Genomic DNA, 14740 nt, shown 5'->3' with positions numbered 1-14740 from the left:
TTCCTGGAAGAAGCACATAACTGTAGCTTTTCGTAGAAAGCACTAAAAGTGCTTTTGGAACTCAAAAATATTTTTTTCTAAAAACTATTTCAGTTATTGTAAAAACATATTCAAACGAGTCCTTGATATTTATTGATCACGCAGAAGAATTTTTTATTTATTTTACATGTCAAATCATGCGACGCTGTCACGAAATCTCTCGCGATCAATACACGGTCGAATCCTTGTAAATGAATAATGTGGAGACTCTGGATCATTATAATTATCATGTTCCTCCATATCGTCTCATCTAAAAGAAATAAAAGAATCTGCATTAATCGATGAGATAAAAAAGCATTATGCGAGTACAAAAATGAGCTCTCTCTTTTAATGAGCAACTTTAACAGAAAAATATTGTTTACTTTAATGAAAAATTACGTTTTTACATTAAAAAGTTAATTATGATATTATTCATTTTACTTTTTATTTTGTCCTTATTGTTAAAATTTAAAATTTTCAAGTTCTTTTAATTAGTTTTCCTCTTTTAATAAAAAAGGACTTGCAACAATGGGTTCAACAAAAGTATCCGCCCTCTATCAACCAATCCACAATATCAAACGCTCTTAAAAGGTCGGCACAATATTTATCTGAGATGAAGAATAACACCGTAAAGACGCAGAGACTAGCAAAATACGCCGAGTTACAAAAAGTATGTTCGAATGGTTTGTAAAAAAGGATGTGATATCCACATATCTTTTTTTACTTCTTTCACACATTTTTGGTTTTCGGCCGTCGGATCGGATGAATTAAAAAAAAATCAAATGACAGAAATTAATAAGAGGTGTATGAGAAGTAAAAAGGAGTGTGTGGATACCACATTCCTACAAAAATAACAAATTATACAGTTACTCGTCGATGACTGCGACAGTCAAACCTTTTGGCTGTTGAATTACCAAAAAAGAAGCAAGAAAAAAAAAAACAGACTATTTTGGCTGCATATCAAATTCGAGTGGTTCCTGGGCCAAGTTGTTTCTTCCACACTTTTTGCTGTCTGTTTTGAACCAAATTCATGGCTCAATAGCGACGAACCAGTATTTCGCCCCCCTTCTCCTTTCCTTACTTCTCCCTCCGTTGTCTAGTCCCCTTTTGTCCGAAGGAGAGCAGAGTGTGCGTTTCGTCAACGCAACTCTCTCTCTCTCTCTCTCTTCCAATCCCGGAAACAAAGCAAGTCTCAGAAACCAAAAATGGAGAAAACCCAAGAAATTGCTCTGACCGAGATGAAGAAATCAGTGCAAAAGCTTGGATCTTCCACTGAGGTAAGAGTTGCTTTCGCAGACAGTGCAGAGTATAAGTCATTCCCTTTCGTACTTCTTATTAATCCATGGGTTTTTTTTTTTGTTGGCAGAAGTTTGGAGACCGAACACTCATGAGGTTCTTGGTTGCGAGATCAATGAACCCGGACAAAGCAGCGAAGATGTTTGTTCAGTGGCACAAATGGAGGGCTTCTTTTGTTCCAAATGGGTTCGTTTTGGACGCCGAAGTGAAGGATGAATTGGACGACAGAAAGATCTTCTTGCAGGGTTTGTCCAAGGACGGGTACCCTGTCATGGTGGTGAAAGCAAGCAAGCATTTTCCTTCCAAGGACCAGCTCCAATTCAAGAGTAATTATCTATGTCTAATTTTCAATTATTTCATCAATTTTTGGTATTTTATCGCTCTTTATAGCATCTCCAATGGTTGGGCTAAACGCCAAATATTTTAATCCGGAAAATTTAGCTTTTAACCCGGAAACAGTTTCTGCTCCAATCGTTCTGGTTTAAAATTTTAGTCGGAATTATTAAAGAATGAACTTAAACTATTTTTTTTGTTAAATTGAATTAAAAAAAAAAAATTGTAGACTATCGTAAATTATTTTTATGAACATTTTAGACTAAAAAAATTTAAATTCCAATAAATATTGAAAAATCACGAAATTTCCCACAAAGCAAGCCTTCAACTTTCACTAATCTCAACAATCTTTGGCTAAAAAGCCAAGAAAGAAGGATTTGTTGAGTGGACTTGATCCACTAGCACTTTTTAATTTTTGCTCTTAAACATATATCCACTAGGACTTCACCAACTGGATAGTGGGGACTAATAGGTTTAATCCCACAATGCAGACTGCATAGGTAAATCAGTATTTTAACTCTATTTTTCATGACAAGTAATGTAATTGGTGAATTATAGATTCACTTTAGTTCATCTCTTGTTGCAGAATTTGTGGTTCATCTGCTTGACAAAACAATTGCAAGGTACCTCTCAACTTTTGCTAATATTGAAATATCCATTCAACAATTGCCTGGTCGAAAATTCTAGAGTACATTCAATGTAATATTCTGAATTTAACTGCTGAATGTGCATTCAAGAATCCAAGAGAATTTAGCGGGTGGATTCGAGCTGCTTAAAATGCAATGAATTGAAATGTCAATTCAAATACTCAAAAAGGGTAACCTTTTGATGAGTGCTTGAAATGTCTATTCAGAGCAAGCATACATGTCGTACGCAGGATTATGATTCTTTAGAGCCAGCACATGATAGGGCTTGCCTTAGCTATTATGGTTTATGAAAACACTGGTCACATAAATAGAATAGTGCCCATGCTTCTTTCAGTCTGAGGAATGTCATTAATATACATGTTCTCCCAGTGTCAATGCTGTGAAACTGTTAATAGTAGAATTAGATGTTAGATGAGATGCATATTTTCTGTTGATGTTGTAACCCTCAAATCCAACGATCGATGGAAGACTGTTTAACTTTAATTAATGGATGAGTTACCGCACTTCTTTTCATTTCTCTTAAGGCTGGTTTGGTATTGTTATGCTTTGAAAAAAAAAACTGCTTCTGCTGTGCTGTGAGAACAAGCTTGTTTTTGCTGCTTCACGTTTTTAGTTTTTTTTCACCAAAAACTGTGAAAATAAGCTGTTTTTAAGTGTTTACCAAACACTTTTTTAAGCTCAGCTTTTTTTGATACCTACTTTTTATAAAAGCACCTCAGTACCAAACCAATACTTAAAATTGAATACATTCAACTTTTTTTACATAGAGCTATCAGGATATCTCAATATTTTTCCTTTTGTTTTGCTTGTCTAGCTCTTTCAGGGGAAAGGAAATTGGAAATGAAAAGATGATCGGCATTCTTGATTTGCAACAAATGTCATACAAAAATATTGATGCACGTGGGTTAATCACTGGATTTCAATTTCTACAGGTGATTCTAATATTTCAATTTCAGTCTTTTAAAAGCACTTCCCAAATGAGCCCTAAGATGGCATGGCTGCAAGCTTAGTGTAGTGTACAGTCCTAATAAGTGAACTATACAAGTTCAAGGAATTGTATTCAATCACTTCAAATTTCTTTTGAAGCTGATGTAGCTGTCGTCTTTCCCTTTTCATCTTCCTACCAGCTATTGACCATGCAAAACTAAATGACGACTTCAAACTTCTGGTGTAAATGTGATAGAATCCCTCCATGAAGATTGTGGCGCTATTTTATTTGCAAAACATGTGCTAGAAGAAGCCCCTGGTCATGCGAGAGCATTTCCTTGCTATACATGAATTGTTGCTTAATCGCTTTGTATTCTTTTAAATGTGCAGTCTTACTACCCCGAGCGATTAGCAAAGTGCTTCATCTTAAACATGCCACGGTTTTTTGTAAGTGTCTGGAGGATGGTTTCTCGCTTCCTCGAGAAGGCAACACAAGAAAAGGTATGTTTTATTTCCATTTTTTTATAATATGAATGAGTATTCTATAAAAATATGAAAGTTTGGTACCTCTATGGAATCACGGTGGTGCAACAATCTGTATGAAGTTGGTATATTATGAATTGTTTCGTTGTTTCTGAATGTAGAAGAATGGTAATTTAAAAGCATTTGCCGTTATCTTAGTTTGTGATCGTGACTGCAGGTTGTGATTGTGACCAGTGAGGAAGAAACAAAAAACTTCATCAGGGAAATCGGTGAAGAAACCTTGCCAGAAGAGTATGGAGGACGAGCAAAGCTTGTACCTCTGCAAGATGTTATACTGGCACCAGTGGAGGATTGATTCGACAATTGGGGGCTGCTCTCGCAGTCCGATATTCTAGGCAGACTTTTGTACTGTTAACCCGCTATACGTGCTCTCAAACATGACCGTTAGTAGGCAGTTTCGGCCTGGTTCTCTTTGTCATGAGTAGTAATATGTTGGCATGTATGAGGGCTTCCTTCTCATACTCTTATGTAATGTAAACAAAGAAGAAAGGTTCTCCATCTAAATGATGATAAATTCGGTTCAAAACCCATAAGTTTTTTAGGCCTGTTTTGATTTCGTAAAGGCTTTTGTGAATGAGGACAGGATCTTCTCCGGATTCTTTTGGTGAGGATTTTTGGAGATTCGTGAATCGTGTTCGTTCATCATACATCGTGTGCGGTTAGTTTTTGTCAAGTATTGTTTGTGTTTAATTTTAAATAAAAATATTTAAAATAATTTCTGATCGCATGATGTACGATGAATGAATATGATTGATGAATTCTCGGAATCCTCACAAAGAGGATCCGTGTTCGACTTTATGTGCCTTGTCAAACTTTTGTTTGATTTCTTTTATTTATCTTGTGGCTTTAAACATTGCTTTTCACCCACTCACATGGTTTGGTTTGGTGGTATTTAGGATTGGTTGGTATTTTGAGTGATTAGACACGAAAGTAGTTTATCTCTTCTAATGCTTCATTCACGAATAATTTATCTTCAACTTTTTAAGTTGGATAATATTAATTTATTCAGTCGACAGATCTTGAAATAGTGAGTTGACAAATTCAATCCAATCCTAAACATATAGCGAATCCCTTAACAATCAATTTTGATCGCCTCAACAAATGATCAATAGGCAACGAAGTGGTGAGGTAAATATATATATAGAAGTGAAGACATTTTGTTCATGCTACGCCCATAAGAACATTACATAATACATACACAAGTGTCTTGTAACTCAAGTGATTGACATTGTTTATATTGATAGTGTTTATGTAACATTCTACATCGTTCAGGGGAGTGTATCCTGTAAACCTTATATGTATATTCCCATCTCTACCTAGCACGAGGCCTTTTGGGAGTTCACTGGCTTTGGGTTCCATCGGAACTTCGAAGTTAAGCGAGTTCGCGCGAGAGCAATCCCAGGATGGATGACCCACTGGGAAGTTCTCGTGCGAGTTCATAGAAACAAAACCGTGAAGGCGTGGTCAGGGCCCAAAACGGACAATATTGTGCTATGGCGTAGTTGAGCCCGGGATGTGGTGGGGGCCCGGGCCGTAATGTGATAATTTGGTATCAGAGCCAATCCCTGACCGGAAGTGTGTCAACGAGGATGTAGGGCCCCTAGGGGTGGATGTGCCGACGAGGACGTCGAGCCCTTAAGGGGGGGTGAATTGTAACATCCCACATCTTCCAAGGGAGTGGATCTTGTAAGCCTTATATGTATATTATCATCTCTAACTAGCACGAGGCCTATATGTATATTCTCACGAGGCCATTTGGGAGTTCACTGGTTTCGGATAAACGAGTTCGCGTGAGAGAAGTCTCATGATGGGTGATCCACTGGGAAGTTCTCATGTGAGTTCTTAGAAACAAATTCGTGAGGGCATGGTAAGGCCCAAAACGGATAATATCGTGCTACGGTAGAGTTGAACCCGGAATGTGATAGGCCCAGACTGGAATGCGACAATTTAATCCTGCCCTCCCGACATTACTTGTATATTCATTATCATACACCTTCATCTTCAACTCTCTCTCATATGACTATATATAACAAGATAAATAAAGTAAGAGTAAGACAATTGAAAACACACTTTTTTTAATCTTATACACGCCCATTCTCCGACTGTTTTTGAACGTGTAGAAAGTTAAAAATGAAGTCGTGTGCGCATCCCATTTCCCACGTGCTATTTCAAGTTCAACAGTCACAAAGACCAGAGTACAGTATATATATAACCAGTCTTCGAGCAAAACTCAAAACCCCACTCCGCCGCCGCCGTCCCTCTTTCTCCTCCGGCTCCAACCAAATCTCCAAAATGTCCACTTTCACCCACCAACACAATGGCCTCCTCCTCAAGACGCCCCTCTCCGGCCGGTCTCGGGTCCCCGTGTCCAGGTTCCGACCCGGTCCATTCACAGTCCGAATGTCTCTCCAGGAGACCGGTCCATCACTCGCCGTGGTCGGCGTCACCGGCGCAGTCGGTCAGGAGTTCCTCTCCGTCCTCCAAGACCGCGACTTTCCTTTCCGTTCAATAAAGATGCTCGCCTCCAAGCGCTCCGCGGGTCAGAACTTGAACTTCCTCGGCCAAGACTACGTCGTTGAGGAGCTCACCCACGACAGCTTTGACGGCGTCGATATCGCCCTCTTCAGCGCCGGCGGGTCAATCAGCAAGGAGTTCGGTCCCGTAGCCGTAGAGCGCGGCACCATTGTCGTTGATAACAGCTCTGCTTTCCGGATGCAAAATGGCGTGCCGCTTGTGGTCCCTGAAGTCAATCCGGAGGCTATGGAGGGAATCAAGGTTGGGAAGGGAAAGGGGGCGCTCATTGCTAACCCTAATTGCTCCACCATTATTTGTTTAATGGCTGTCACTCCTCTCCATCGCCATTCCAAGGTTGCAATTTGCTTCCTTTATCTTTTGTGATTCTTGGAAGTTTTTGAAACTTTTTGAAATGGGTTTTTGGTTGTGATGCTATAAAGTCATTGCTTTGAGATTTTGTGCATTTTTTCAGGTTTGTTGAAACCGGATTTTCTTGAGTTTGTAGTTTGGGGTTTCAAAGTTGTTTGCTTTGGAGTTATATTTGGATTTTATATGTGAATTCTTAATTGGGGTTTTGTGAAAGTAATTGAGTTACATTGGATTATAATTTATGAATCGTTTTCAGGTAAAACGAATGGTGGTTAGCACATATCAGGCTGCTAGTGGAGCTGGTGCTGCTGCCATGAGAGAGCTTGAGCTGCAAACTAAGGAGGTTTCTTTTTTACTATATCACTCTCATTGTTTTTTGTTGTATTTTTTTTTTCGGTTTCCAGTTGAAGTAATGTAATTTAATTTCTTTATAAAGGTCCTGGAAGGGAAGCCACCAACCACTAAGATATTTTCGCGACAGGTCTGTCTATTTATTGTGAATTATTCAAGTTTGTTGTGGAAATTAAATTTGTTTTCCATGAATCATCATTAAACCGTACATTTGCGATTGCCTGTTGCAGTATGCGTTTAATTTGTTTTCGCACAACTCGGCAGTTCTTTCGAATGGATATAATGAAGAGGAAATGAAACTAGTCAAGGAGACACGAAAAATATGGGTTAGTTTCTTACTATTTTCATCAGTCAGAGTAATTTAATGGAAAGCAGCTTGTAAGTTTGCAGAGGTTAATAACATCGGTGTATGTATCATTTACTCGTCCATTTCCTCAGAGTGACAATGATGTCAAGGTAACTGCCACATGTATACGAGTTCCTGTCATGCGGGCGCATGCTGAGAGTATAAATCTTCAGTTTGAGAACCAACTTGACGAGGTAATACCACAATGCTTGCTTTAAGTCAGTGGTGAACTCTATTTTTTTCAATACTTGCTTTGGTAGATGCATCGATGATTTTCGCCTTGCAAATCTTCAGTTAAGCATTGCATGACGATTCGTTTGTCTCTCTTGCGATTTTAGGCTAAGTATCCTATTTATAGTTAAATAATGAGACATTCTTGAAGGTGTTAAGATGCCTATCTGAAATTTTATCCCTGTTTGTTAGAGGGACTCAGTTCCTGCTGAATTTTATGACGGTCTTATGAATTTTTATTTATTTACTTATTTTTTTCACGTTCTCTTTAGAGTTCTAAATCCGTTCACTATCCAGGACACAGCAAGGGAAATTCTGAAGAAAGCGCCTGGGCTGGTTGTTATTGATGACCGGACAGCGAATAACTTCCCTACACCGTTGGAGGTGTCAAACAAGGACGATGTTGCAGTAGGCAGAATCCGTCGTGATGTGTCCCAAGAGGGGAACTATGGGTAAGGGTAACGGTGCAAAATTTTATCTTTCAAACTATATATTTCAACAAACCACTAAAGGCATTTCTCTAATCAGGTTGGATATCTTTGTCTGCGGTGATCAAATACGCAAGGGAGCTGCACTTAATGCTGTTCAGATTGCCGAGATGTTGATATAGTTAACTTCAATTTCAAGGGCGACGTTTTTCTATATAAATCTATATGAGAGGTGAGATGAAGTGATTTGAGTTGACTGTTTTAGTCTTCAGATGTAGGCACAAGTTGAAATCGAGCAAATTAAGGCAGTTTCATTGTTTATTTTTGTAGAATAAGATATTAGCAGCCGACCTCATTTAGTGGGATCCGGCTTTGTTATCGTAGAATAAGATATTAGGCTTATCAGTAATTCATTTAAGTGCAATTGTTAGCATAATATCCTTCCTTCTAGAGGGGGAATTTTGTTATAATGATCTTGTATTTTAAGAGAATATTTCACTCTCTTGCCTCTTTTTTTTCTTTTCGGATTAAGCTATTTTCTAAACCTCTATAATTTAGAGGAAGAGAGATTTGAACACGGGTACAAAGGTCAAGCACACTACTCAAGCCAACAGGCCCAACCGACAACCGTGTTCTTTTGCTTTCTTGAGGCACAAGAATTGGTGATGCTCCAAAGTAGGTTATCGACTCCTTTCGGAGCAAGTTCCAACTTTCCAAAAAGTACCCTAAAAAACATTCTAATGCTTTTAGACATCCTCACTCAGTCAAGTATATGCTCTCAACCTTGCTCACCAAGGGCCAAAGTAACCCTTCATGGGAGGTATTTGCCCATTCACACTTGAGATTCTTTAAAGTTATTGGCCAAAACTTCTCCTCGGGGCTGACCTTAGGATTGGTTCAAAACTTCCAGAAGGTTCTTGGCCGTATTGTTCAATTCATCATTAGGAGCTCAATTAAGAGTTAATCACCCTATAACACCAATTTGATTTATGAACTTTTAAGCACAAAACTATAAAATTCAAACTTATAAGAATTCGAATTATGTTACATGCAATGGTAATACAGTTGAAATTTATTGCATATGGTCTAATATCCTAGTGGATATGGTGTTGAGTTTCCACCTATACATTCCAGGTTGGAAACTAATACAATTGAAATTTGCTTATGCTGAGTTGTGAATAAAAGAAATAGAATGATAGAAATCAATTATGTCTATGTTTTTTGGTGCGGCTGCAATCCCTATCGATTTCTTTCATTTTAACAACTAACTATCTCACTCACTCATTAATATCGCAATACTATACAAATGACAAGAATAAAACAATCCATCATGATCTTGCTACGTGTCACCATGTGTAATCTTCAGAATATGAGGATTTGCTGTCGCTGCGAAGCAGGAGATCATGACACTCGTTATTCTATCCATTTGGCGCCTAACAGGAAGACAGAGGAAAGCGTACCCAGGATAACTGGGGTGACAAGGTTTCTTCTTTTATTCTGCTCCAACTGCAACTACAAGTTTGTTACAGTGCATATGATGGACCTATATATATACACAGGTGAGCTTCATTGGCGTTGCTCCTCACAATACAGCTGTGTTAATTTTGTTGGTAATAATCTCAAGTGCTCATACATATTTCAAATTCAAGGTACCACTCTTTTTCTCGTCGATAATTCTATTTAGACATACAAAAACCGAAACTTTTTAATAGGTTGTGTTAGCAACTGAGTCATTTTGTGCGTCTAAATATCATTACTCTGTTCTCATTTGCAGCATTAGCAATTATTTTATTGTATTTCCAAGTATTTTATGCATAGGGATATTGCAAAGAGTTCATAGTTTTTAATTTCAATTTGTACTTGTGAAACAGCAGTTGCCATCAACAGTATCAACATGGTTAAGACTACAATTCAGTTGTATGGATTTTCCTCTGTCGAATCACCGGAAGCAGTGAAGGCGTTTCTGGAGGAATACACTGGAGAAGGAACTGTCTCTGACGTGAAGGTTCGTCCCCCAAATGATGGAAAATCAAGATCATACGCCATAGTTGAGTTCACACATGCAGAATCTGCTGAAATAATAATCCCATTAGCTGATGATCGTCTCTTGTGGTACGGGGACTCTTACCTGAAAGCTAGGAAATGGAAGGTTGATAACTTTGAACACAGCATGGGACTTGTAAAGCTGCATTTCGGATGCCTGGTTTCCGAGGAGCAGTTTTCTGTTCTTTGGACAGCACCGGATGTTCAAGTCAACTTTGGGACAGAATTTAAGAATATCTACTTCTCGTTCTCTTATAATTCTGCTGTATACAAGCTCGAGGTCTCCACGGAAAGTATTAGCCAGATGGAGCTCCATATCGTGCGTGATCAGCTTAGGAATTATCTTCTAATCCAGGTTTGTCGGTCACATTTTCTCAATTTTCCCTCTCTTTGGTACAATGATATAGCTGAAATTTGTGAACCATTACTTTACAATTTGCTATGAAATGTACGATTGTAACTTCTAATTTTAGTTTGTGATCAAAGTTTATAAGTTGATGAATACAAAAGTTTAGTTCACCCTGCATAAAAGATTCATAGTAACTTCTGATCCCACGTCGAATATCATGATACAATCTGTCATCTTTATTATAAATAGCATAATTTACCGTGTAATGTGTGACTCTTAGAGGAAATGACTAACATTTTTTCTCCACCTTTCTTCTTTCTCTTGCTAGTTACTTGGCAGCCCTCGGATTTTTAAGCAAAAATCTGACAATGACTGGGTTCGAGAAGTTGACTTCACTCCGTCGTGCTGCATTGGCCAATCTTCTGCTGTATGTTTGGAACTTCCATATGGTTCCGTGCTTCCAAATCTACGTGATAATTTTCTTCACTACCAAGAAACTGAAGGACGCTTCGCTTTGGAGATAGGCAACCCTTTTTCCTGCAATTCAGATCTTGTTCCTATTGTCAGTCCACCTGAAGGCATTAACTTGCCGTATAAAATCCTGTTCAAGATCAATTCCTTGGTTCAGCACGGACGCGTTCCAGGGCAAGCACTTGATGTCACGTTTTATAAGCTAGTTGATCCTAGCACAATAAGAACTGACTACATAGAGTGTGCCGTGGACAAATTATTTCGCTTGAAAGTGTGCTGCTATGATCCTGTGAGTTGGCTTCGTGAGCAGTACAGAGATTACAAGTCGTGCACGCGGATTCCTGAAACCCCTGCTATCTCTTTAGATGATGGAATGGTGTATGTGCACAGGGTTCAAGTCACACCATCTAAAGTTTATTTTTGTGGTCCGGAGGTAAATCTTTCCAACCGTGTTCTACGAAAATATCCTCAAGATATTGATAATTTCCTTCGTGTTTCTTTCGTGGATGAGGACTTGGGTAAGATACGTTCGGAAGATTTATGTTCGCATCTGCGCACAAGTAACACTTCTGCAGAAGAGGAAAGGAGGACGAGAGTTTATGAAAGGATATTTTCTACTCTAAGAAATGGCATTGTCATTGGTGACAAGAAGTTTGAGTTTCTTGCCTATTCATCAAGTCAGTTACGCGAGCGTTCAGTGTGGATGTTTGCGTCAAGAAGCGAGCTCTGCGCACAAGACATTAGAAATTGGATGGGGGACTTTAGAGGCATCAGAAATGTGGCGAAGTATGGTGCTAGGTTGGGCCAGGCTTTCAGCTCTTCCAGGGAGACTTTTAATGTCGATAGGGATGAAATCGAACTCATTCCTGATGTTAAAATCGAAAGGAGTGGAGTCAAATATTGTTTCTCAGATGGAATTGGGAAGATATCTGCTGAGTTTGCTGAAAGGGTGGCAAGAAAGTGCGGGAGAAGTTCTACTCCATCAGCGTTTCAAATTCGTATAGGTGGCTATAAAGGTATCGTGGCAGTAGATCCGACATTGGAAAAGAACTTGGCACTGAGGGAGAGCATGTGCAAGTACCAATCCAACAACACAGCACTTGATGTTCTCAAATGGAGCAAGTACCAGCCTTGTTTCCTCAATCGTCAACTGATTACCCTTCTGTCCACCCTTGGAGTCCCGGATCATGTCTTTCAGAGGAAGCAAAGACAGGCTTTGAATCAACTGGAAGGCGTTTTAACTGACCCATCAAGAGCAAAAGAAGCACTCAAAACGATATTTCAAGGGGAGGTCACAGACGTTTTGAAGGAAATGCTTTCGTGTGGTTACAAGCCGGATACAGAACCATTTCTGTCATTGACGCTACAAGCATTCTGCGCATCCAAGCTCATGGAACTGCGGACAAAAACAAGGATATTTGTTTCGAGTGGAAGATCAATGATGGGATGTCTGGATGAAACTGGAACGTTGGAATATGGTCAGGTATTTGTGCAATGCTCTCGCCGCGTGATTTCCACTGGCAGCAACACTACTTCGAGCGAAGAGAAGTTTGTTGTGGACAGGAATGTTGCAGTTGCTAGAAACCCATGTTTACACCCGGGAGATGTTCGTGTTCTCACAGCTGTGGACGTGCCGGCATTGCACCACATGGTGGATTGTGTAGTTTTCCCGCAAAAAGGAAAGAGGTATGTCAACTTTCTCAAATCTTGTAGCTGATGAAATTACAAATTCGTTTTGGATTGCATCTGCATATTAGTGTTTCTTTGTTTTACAATAATTTGTTGCCTTGAATTGTGTACGTACTCACTATTATTTTTTTCTCGCTGAATTAGACCGCATCCTGATGAATGCTCAGGAGGAGACTTAGATGGAGATTTTTACTTTGTTAGTTGGGACTCAGATCTAATTCCACCTCGGAAAGTTCGACCGATGAATTATACCCCAGCACCAACTATTGAATTGGATCATGACGTTACAATGGAGGTATTACTGAATTTATTAAGTACAATGTAGCTGCTTATCGTTACTTCAAAACATATTCTACAATCGTGTTTCTTCCTTATTCATTCAACATTTGGTGTTCTATGCTGTTTGTTACAGGAAGTTGCAGAGTCGTTTACAAACTACATAGTGAACGACATGTTGGGGATCATTTCAAATGCACATGCTGTCTTTGCAGACACAGAACCACAGAAGGCCGAGAGTGCACAATGTAAAGAGCTTGCCAAGCTCCATTCCTGTGCTGTCGACTCTCCAAAAACTGGCGTGGTAGTGGAAGTGCCTCGTAGTCTACGTGCCAAAGAATATCCGGATTTCATGGAAAAGGTTGAGAAACCTACGTATGAGTCCAGACGTGTGATTGGTAAGCTTTTCCGACAGGTGAAAAATGTTGAGCTTGGATCACGTTCACATTCAAACTCAATTAAATCCTTCACCGTGGAAGTGGCTACGAAGTTCTATGATCCTGACATGGAGGTAGACGGATTCGAAGCTTACATCGATGATGCCATCAACTGCAAAAGGGAGTATGACTACAAGCTGGGAAGCTTGATGGATTACTACGGCATCAAAACTGAAGCAGACATACTAACGGGGAACATCACCAGTGTGTCGAAATTTTTCGGTAAGAGAAAGGACCTGGAAACAATAAATTACGCTGTGAGGTCACTTAAAAAGGAAGCTAGGACCTGGTTTTATGCGAATCTGTCAGATTCCAGCACCAACGTCGATGATGTATCCGCAACAAAAGCGTCAGCTTGGTACTATGTTACATATCATCCTCGTTACTGGGGTCAGTGCAACAAGGGAATGGAAAGGGATCATTTCCTCAGCTTTCCGTGGTGTGTTTTCGACAAGCTCATCCAGATCAAGAGGGAGAAAACAAGTACGAGGAATTCTTTTCATATGTCCGATCAAAGAGGCGTCATGCTTGACAAATTCCGAAGCACGTGCTTTCCGCTGTGATTATGATTTGTAATTTGTTATGTTTTTTTAAGCTGTTAAAGTTCATGTAAGTACGGCTATCAAGGGTGCTACTTCCCTTGTCATTTGCCTCTGTTTATTTTAGTTACTTTCTGACTGATTGTAAAATTACATTGTTGTTAGCATTTCTAAATTTTAATCTACATTTATTATTCACAATCGTGTAAACGTTGTAAGCTTCCTTTTTGCTGAGTCGAATTCATTCAACTCTCGAAAATTTTCAAGCGCTAAACTCCTGCAGATATTTTTTCGGTTTCCGATTGAAGTAATGTAAGTTTGCAGATGTTAATATGGATCATTTATTCACTGTCCATTACCTCAGAGTAACAATGATGTCAAGTTAACTGCCACATGTATACGAGTTCCTATCATGCGGGCACATGCTGAGAGTATGCATATTCAGTCAAGCGCTGCAAATGCTCCTGCGATGTTAGGTTGTTCTTGCTTCGTTAGTTTGGAACTAAATTTTGATAGCAAATACATAGAAAGGTTCGACTAAGGATGGCCCATTTGGTTCAAAGTGGAATTTGGCCCGTTTGTGTTGTGAGAGAGAATCCGTTTTTTCACCCAAGTCGGGTCACCATCTCTATTTGATTAAACTAGTTTAGAATACCACTTTATGTACAAAATATACATGTTTTGCGCATTATTGTATAACAGTACATCTATAGTTTCAACTAGCATTATTGTATAACAGTATTTTTCGCCACGTGTAAGTAAGATATTTTCATGTTGGATACGGCCATGATACCTAATTATTATTGTTGAAGAACGCATCAATATTGCTCGTCTAGTGGGGAGCTGCACACAGAATTGCTCCTTGGAAGTCCTTGCTGGGGAAGTTCAGCATGTCGTCTTTTTTTGAGGTCACCGATCTATCACTTCACTTTC

The 14740-nt window shown here is 39.2% G+C and overlaps 3 protein-coding genes across 9 annotated transcripts; all 3 read left to right on the top strand.

The window, feature by feature from the left end:
• The first annotated feature begins 969 nt into the window (after positions 1-969).
• LOC126597394 (CRAL-TRIO domain-containing protein YKL091C-like) lies at positions 970-4290 on the top strand. 2 transcript variants are annotated; one of them, XM_050264191.1, is made up of 6 exons: positions 970-1295; positions 1388-1640; positions 2234-2270; positions 3109-3226; positions 3612-3722; positions 3922-4290. In XM_050264191.1, exons 1-6 carry the CDS (start codon positions 1224-1226, stop codon positions 4057-4059), a joined length of 729 nt encoding a protein of 242 aa, XP_050120148.1. In that variant the 5' UTR covers positions 970-1223; the 3' UTR covers positions 4060-4290. The 2 variants fall into 2 exon arrangements, with proteins under 2 accessions (XP_050120148.1, XP_050120147.1); XM_050264190.1 differs by having other exon boundaries at positions 973-1295; positions 1385-1640.
• A 1583-nt stretch (positions 4291-5873) lies between these two features.
• LOC126597081 (uncharacterized) lies at positions 5874-8505 on the top strand. Of its 2 annotated transcripts, none has more exons than XR_007614130.1 (7): positions 5874-6632; positions 6904-6990; positions 7084-7128; positions 7229-7324; positions 7437-7538; positions 7848-8027; positions 8104-8505. XR_007614130.1 is itself a non-coding variant. In XM_050263847.1 (7 exons), the coding sequence occupies exons 1-7, from the start codon at positions 5895-5897 to the stop codon at positions 8183-8185; spliced, it is 1305 nt and encodes a 434-aa protein (XP_050119804.1). In that variant the 5' UTR covers positions 5874-5894; the 3' UTR covers positions 8186-8505. The 2 variants fall into 2 exon arrangements, 1 of the variants encoding a protein (XP_050119804.1); XM_050263847.1 differs by having other exon boundaries at positions 7873-8027.
• Positions 8506-8639: 134 nt separating this feature from the next.
• LOC126597080 (probable RNA-dependent RNA polymerase 1) lies at positions 8640-14008 on the top strand. 5 transcript variants are annotated; one of them, XM_050263845.1, is made up of 6 exons: positions 8640-9485; positions 9563-9652; positions 9878-10401; positions 10724-12552; positions 12700-12850; positions 12968-14008. In XM_050263845.1, the coding sequence occupies exons 3-6, from the start codon at positions 9898-9900 to the stop codon at positions 13829-13831; spliced, it is 3348 nt and encodes a 1115-aa protein (XP_050119802.1). In that variant the 5' UTR covers positions 8640-9485; positions 9563-9652; positions 9878-9897; the 3' UTR covers positions 13832-14008. The 5 variants fall into 5 exon arrangements, with proteins under 5 accessions (XP_050119802.1, XP_050119803.1, XP_050119801.1 ...); XM_050263846.1 differs by having other exon boundaries at positions 9875-10401; XM_050263844.1 differs by lacking the exon at positions 9563-9652 and having other exon boundaries at positions 8640-9562.
• Positions 14009-14740: the final 732 nt, after the last annotated feature.

Source organism: Malus sylvestris, chromosome 13 (assembly GCF_916048215.2).
Source record: "Malus sylvestris chromosome 13, drMalSylv7.2, whole genome shotgun sequence".
Lineage (NCBI taxonomy): Eukaryota > Viridiplantae > Streptophyta > Magnoliopsida > Rosales > Rosaceae > Malus > Malus sylvestris.
This window is presented reverse-complemented; position numbering and strand designations above follow the sequence as displayed.

Bases quoted from the DNA above. Each gene is read 5' to 3' on its own strand.
- LOC126597081 (XM_050263847.1), top strand. From the start codon at position 5,895: ATGAAGTCGTGTGCGCATCCCATTTCCCACGTGCTATTTCAAGTTCAA. The intron at 7,129-7,228 runs GTCTGTCTATTT...TGCCTGTTGCAG, and splicing joins CTAAGATATTTTCGCGACAG to TATGCGTTTAATTTGTTTTC. The intron at 7,325-7,436 runs GTTAGTTTCTTA...CCATTTCCTCAG, and splicing joins AGGAGACACGAAAAATATGG to AGTGACAATGATGTCAAGGT.
- LOC126597080 (XM_050263841.1), top strand. From the start codon at position 9,310: ATGACAAGAATAAAACAATCCATCATGATCTTGCTACGTGTCACCATG. The intron at 9,653-9,877 runs GTACCACTCTTT...GTGAAACAGCAG, and splicing joins ATACATATTTCAAATTCAAG to TTGCCATCAACAGTATCAAC. The intron at 12,851-12,967 runs GTATTACTGAAT...TGTTTGTTACAG, and splicing joins ATCATGACGTTACAATGGAG to GAAGTTGCAGAGTCGTTTAC.
- LOC126597394 (XM_050264190.1), top strand. From the start codon at position 1,224: ATGGAGAAAACCCAAGAAATTGCTCTGACCGAGATGAAGAAATCAGTG. The intron at 1,296-1,384 runs GTAAGAGTTGCT...TTTTGTTGGCAG, and splicing joins AGCTTGGATCTTCCACTGAG to AAGTTTGGAGACCGAACACT. The intron at 3,723-3,921 runs GTATGTTTTATT...TCGTGACTGCAG, and splicing joins AGAAGGCAACACAAGAAAAG to GTTGTGATTGTGACCAGTGA.